Here is a 6,300-nt window from a genome sequence, read left to right on the forward strand (position 1 = left end):
TTGGGGACCTATTATTTGAGATTAGTGCTTTACTAGATGGAAATGTAGGTCTATAATAGCTACAATATCAAATTAGAAGAGTTTGCTGAACTATAGAAAGCTCTTCCAACACATCTCTACGTGTTTTGTAATGTGTAAGTTAATAATTTTCTTGGCATTGACAGGTGTATTTCAAATTTAGTTGAAAAATCTTAGCATAGCAAGTGAACAAACCTAAGGATATTAGTGTATGGTGCCGTACCCTTCGGTTTTGCACAAAGAAAGTCAAAGGAGATATCAAGGTCTTTTCAATTGTGTCGACGAGAACACCGTCCACCTCCAGACCACATGTTCACTTGGGGCGCACTACTTGATCACTTCCCGTTGAAACTGTTTCGATTTCAGTCAACCCCAGCTTGCTGCACTAAATTTCAAACCCATTGAAAAGAATGGAATTTTTATTCTGGGAATTAAGCTGGTTTCAGTCAGACCATTCAGTTGAATGAGAACCCAGTGTCATGTCCATTTTATATTTGTAAATTACTTGTTATTTTTTTTAAATTAAAGATGTAACAGTGCAATGAAATCTTAATTTTTCAAACCCAATTTATATGGCAAATAAGTTCTTTTTAATAATCAGTGCAATTTACTTCTTGAACTCTTAAAATTGAAAAATGGCTGTTTTTATTACAATTTGTATTGAAATCATATGTTATTTCTCGCATGTAATATATCGCAGTCTTAATTTTAAACCCCTCCCAATTTTACAATGGTTGTTTTTGTGACATTACAGATTCAGCCTATTTGGAGTTCTCATAAGTAAAGTGCCTAAAATTAACTTCAAACCATTAATAACTTTCTCTGATTTTTCTGTTTTCTTTTAGAGTTGTTTGCTATTAAGTGTGGATTTCCCTTCAATGATGTAGACAGGGATACATGCAATAAAAATGTCCACTGAAATGTTCTGATATAATATCAAAATACAGTGAACTTAATGTGTAAATATTTCATAGTCCATCATTTTACCAATCAGCTTTATGAAAATATTTTTTCACTAAAATTGTGTAAATGTTTTCTGTACTTAATAGCTGTTGTATTTTGCATTTACCGGTACCTAAAAGGCTAAATACTCCTTTGAATTATATATATATTAAACATTCCATTAGTATATATCTGTAAAGCGCTTAGAGACGTCTGAGATGTATTAAGCGCTATATAAAAGCTGAATATTATTATAATGTGATAATGTGCATAGTGTATTTATCTCTTTTAAAAGATCATGACCAAATTGAAAACATTTTTAAATTCCTGTTCCTAGAGTTGTCAGGTTTTTAAGACAGAAAATGAGACAATTGTTTCAATATTGATCATATTACAAAGTGTACTTTTTACAATTGATGCTGAGACAGCAATTTCAAAATTGCCAAGTATGTTTGTTTTATTCCATTCAATTATGTAATCTATGAATCCACCTTTAATACAATACAAGTGTGCTGCTGAGGTTTAGATTTAAGATAAATGTATCTCAGTCCATAAGATCTACTTGGAGTTCTTTGCCAAATTTAACCAAAGAATCGATATAATCATGTTATGTAAATACCTAGACTAAAATCATCATTATTATAGTTATTGTAATTATTTTTAATCATCACAATGTATTAAACCGTGTGGATGTTGATTTATGTAAATTAATAAAACATTGATGTCTTTGGATGATATTATGTGTAATGTTAAAGTGGTTAAATAACAGATTTAATAAGAAGAAAAATTTGAGAAAAAATATTATGATTGTTACAGATTTACTCAGCAGGGCTTCGCAATTAATTATTATTGATTATTGATTATTACATATTACATATTACAATGTAGAATGCTTGTTATATGGCAACAGTGTAAATTAGAAAGGGAATTCTTAATAAACTAGTGTATTTCTATTTGTAAATTATTGTGTGTGATCATGGTTTCATTCCAAACGTTTTGATAGCACTATGTTTTGAGATGCTGATGCTGATTAATTTGGGCTTTCAAGTGATTCAGAGAGACGTCCATTGTGAAAAATGTGAGACAGAGAGGGAGAGAGAGAGAGAGAGAGAGAGAGAAGAAAGAGAGAGGAAGAGAGAAATTTAAGAGATAAATGGGGGGGGGGGTAGAGAGAGAAAGAAAGACTTCCTTTTCCACAGCATATTTTTTTGGTGATAATTACATTAACGATTATAAAGAGATATGAGATAGAGAGAGAAAAGGGAGGGGGTCGGATAAGAATTTGGGGGTACATTGCTCAAACTTACAAAACAGCTTTGGAAATAAATAAAGGATACGAAAAGCAACATGTAGACTGAAAAACAAAGTTACAAAAGCCATACATTTCTTGGATTTTTTAATGATAACATTAATAACGATGACTCCAATATATTTCACGTGAAAAACAAAGGTTTTGTTCATGACATCGTTTGGGGGTTATGGCTCACTAACAGTCCCCTCTCCCTCCCTCCCTCCCCTCCCTCTCTCAGCGCAGATCCAATATAATTATATAGCCATCGATTTAATGATCTCATGAATTATCACTGAGGCTCCAGTGCGCTGGCTCGTGAGGTATCCAAGAAACGGGAGCAATCGGCGATGAAAATGGTCATCTACCAAATGGACCAGGGTGTATGCAATGGTAGATATCAAAAGAATGGAGAGGTTGCACGAATTTGATCATTAATTGATGTAACGGCTGCAATCAGAGAGAGAGAGAGAGGCAAAACAATTGAGAGTATCCATGGTTACAACAGTTTGAATCTAGTATTATAGGCCTAGCTAATAGTAAATGAGGACAAAATGTTGAGCAAAAATTGAATGAGCTGCCTATCTCCTAGCATGCGATCTATCTCTCTTTCCCTTTGCTATACTAATATATAAGAGTTCCCTCTTTTATCTCCTTTCTCTTCGTCTGCCTGTCTATCGGTCAGTCTCTTCCCTCTGTCTCTCTACTTACTTCTCTTTTTATTTTTTCTCTCTTATCATCTACCTTCCTTCTCTTCCTCTTTCCCCTCTCTGTCCTCTTTAGTATCTTCCTCTTCACTCTCTCCCTCTCTACCACCTCCTCTCCCCTCACTACTCTCTCTCTCTCTCTCTCTCTCTCTCTCTCTCTCTCTCTCTCTCTCTCTCTCTCTCCCCTCTGTAGCTATCATCCCATTCTCTCCCCCCCCCCCCCTCCATCCGAATCTACCTGCCATTTTCTCCGCCTCTCTCTCTCTCTCCCCCAGCTCTCCCCAGTTCCCCCTCTTTCTGGGTAAGATATTGTCATGACATGAATGAACGCTTTTATAAATCTTTATCGATATACTTGTAGATTACTTTTGCTGAATGAAATCTGTGTAGGGCCTTGCTTCCTCCAAAGTTTAAATAGCATTTACTATTCTCCTCCAGAGGCTTTTTGCACCACAGTATCATGTGAAATGATAATTTGTTCTATTTTGAGATCTAATAATTTCGTTATTGGTATTTAATAACATGGTATGACAGGACCTTATATAATGAAAACATGCAGTACTATTTCTTTGAAAAGGAAAAAAATATATTATCTATAAAGATCATTACAGGACAATGGACAAAACTATAACTACTGACTACTGGAGTCAGACATTGTTAGATAAATATGAGACTTGCGTCATTTCTATCCCATCGTCATTATCCTACTGTAGCGTCAATATCCTAGCGTCAGAGTACGATAACCCATTATTCCCCCCCCCCCCAACCCCAACCCTCTTTTCGCTTCCCACCCCTCTCGCTATAGCTAGCCTCCTCTCTCAATTAATTTATTTTACATAATAGCCCCTCTTCTCTTTCTCTCTATCTCTCTCCCACTATCTATCTCTCTCATTCTCTCCCCTCTATACATTTATGTCATATCCCTCCCCCCCCCCCAATCCGCCCCCTCTCTATTATACTTCACTCACTCACTCCCACACATCTAAACACCATCAATCTACCTCTCTCTTTCCCCATATAGTAATAATAACACAGACGCAGCTATTTGTATACAGTATATCCATTGTTCATAATTCAACGTATATGTATTTTCCTTCCGCATGTCATTTAGTAGGCATTCAAAAAGTGATCAATCATTTTTAACATTTTACAAGATAATACGAAATGGACGCAGACAAGTGAGAGAGAGAGAGAGAAAGTGAGAGAGAGAGAGAGAGAGAGAGAGAGAGAGAGAGAGAGAAAGAGAGAGAGAGAGATGGCCGATGGTTACTATGGTGACTATAGCTGTTTCACAGGGGCAGGGAGCCGGGAAATTACTGAGATGCATCATTCATTATTTTAACTTTTTCATGTGAAGTAGACCTATATAAACTCATGGCAGGGCACGTACGATTTTTAGCGAGTGAACCACCTTTAGTGAGCAGTTAGCAGGCTTCATCCCAGATTAGCTTTCCTTTGTATAACATGGGTAAACCACACAGTTTGCAGAAAGGATTTTTAATTTCAAAAAGAGGTCGAATTGAACAAAACTCCCACTGGACACAGTCTTAACTCAACCGGTTCAAGAATGACAGTGAAGTGTGGTATCGAAAACTAAAGGACCTGTATACATATATATATATATATATATATATATATATATATATATATATATATATATATATATATATATTTGACTTGTATTCTTTTGTGAACGTCTGCATAGTTACGTGGTAATTGCAATCGTTGTGTTGTTATTTGAAGTCACTATAGTCTCCGCTCTCCGAGAACAGAAAACTCGAGTGCCTGTCTGCTGAATGATGGATTAATTAGGTCATTAGGAGACACATTGAGGAAAAATTGGATACAGCGTACGGAATTTGTGGATCAATATTGTATCCAAGTGATGATTATGCGCTTATAATTACGATAGTGGGAATATGAACTTTTCTGTTTTCTTTGTCATCTCATCATCAGTAGCCAGATTATGCAGGCTGTTATACTTCGACTTACAACACGTACGTGAAGGAACTCTGCGATTTTATTAGCATTTTCATCTGCCGTAAATTTTTTACCTTTTTGTCTTTCGGGACTCGAGCAAGCAAGCTCATAATAATAATATAGTCGGATGGTGGACGCAATTTGTGAAACGATCAAAATAATCATAACGTCCGGATCTTTAAACTGATTTTGTTTGTCCGAAAGCTAGAGTTTCGGCAATGGCTTCTGTCAAGCAACTGAAGAAAAACCCTGCCACAGTGCCATCTGACAAAGCAGAGAGTGTTTCTGGAGGCGACGTACCTTCCACCAAGGTTGGAGGGAGCGACGGCGGATCGAGAGGCGGTGGTGGATCGAGCGACAACGGATCCGTGGTCGGTGGAGGAAGCAGTCCTTATAGCGACGCCAGTAAACCGAGCAATAACGGAGGAAAGACGAGGAAGCTTTCGCAGTGGAGTCTCCTCAAGAAGAAGCTGAATATTCGCAACGGAGCCACGGTAATCGGTGGCAGCGGTGGGATCAAAGGCACACTGTCCCTTGGAAACCCACTCCTCATCCGTACTACGTCCAAGAAGTCCTTCCTCACCAACACAAGCAACAACAACAACTCGGTCGAGTCCGTGCGAATCGAGAACACCTATCAGCTGGGTCCCGACCGTGAACATACCTTTCGTCCTTTGTGCGTTCAACATGAGGTCGAACGCCTCCTGGACCAGATCCTGGGAAACGAGAGGTACGACTCATCGCGGAGTGGCTTTCTGACAGTCCGTATTGCAGAGGCTGTCAAGGACAGGGTTAAGACTCTAGGATTCGTAAGGCACAAGCTGGTTGTCCAGACCATGCTCAGCTCGGCTGGAGGGCAGAGTTTCGAGATCGCCAGCCGATGTCTCTGGAATGCCGACACCGACAATTACACGACGGCCGTTTACCAAAACCCGACTCTCTTCGCGATTGTATCGGTGTATGGATTATACTACGAATGACGCAATATTGTTTAATGACGCAAAAATATAAGACGCTAAGACGCAAGTCTCATGTCTGACTTATTATGTACATAATTTGTGCATAATCATTATCATCATTTTTTGTTGGTAAATATTTTGTAAACACCACTTTCATTATTATATGTACAAGTGCAAAAATAATATTGTGTATATAGGCATTTATAGAATATGATCTCTTTTTGTTCAAAGTAATTACTGCATGTTTTCATATTTATCACAATACTGTCGCACCATGATTTTGTGACAATCATGTTTTTTTTAAGTTACATATCATAAATCTCAAGATCGTGTTAGAAATTCCCTTTGGTACTCAAATATGCTTTTATCTTTATTATGTTGTGCGGATAGTATATGAAACTGGAAT

General features: G+C 37.5%; 1 protein-coding gene across 1 annotated transcript; it reads left to right on the plus strand.

Annotated features, from left to right (window-relative positions):
* The first annotated feature begins 5,153 nt into the window (after positions 1–5,153).
* LOC577002 (tctex1 domain-containing protein 1-like) lies at positions 5,154–6,052 on the plus strand. The gene has a single exon (XM_777262.3). The coding sequence runs from the start codon at positions 5,154–5,156 to the stop codon at positions 5,913–5,915; it is 762 nt and encodes a 253-aa protein (XP_782355.2). The 3' UTR covers positions 5,916–6,052.
* Positions 6,053–6,300: the final 248 nt, after the last annotated feature.

The sequence above is a fragment of the Strongylocentrotus purpuratus genome, unplaced genomic scaffold (assembly GCF_000002235.5).
Source record: "Strongylocentrotus purpuratus isolate Spur 01 unplaced genomic scaffold, Spur_5.0 spur5_scaffold_21, whole genome shotgun sequence".
NCBI lineage: Eukaryota > Metazoa > Echinodermata > Echinoidea > Camarodonta > Strongylocentrotidae > Strongylocentrotus > Strongylocentrotus purpuratus.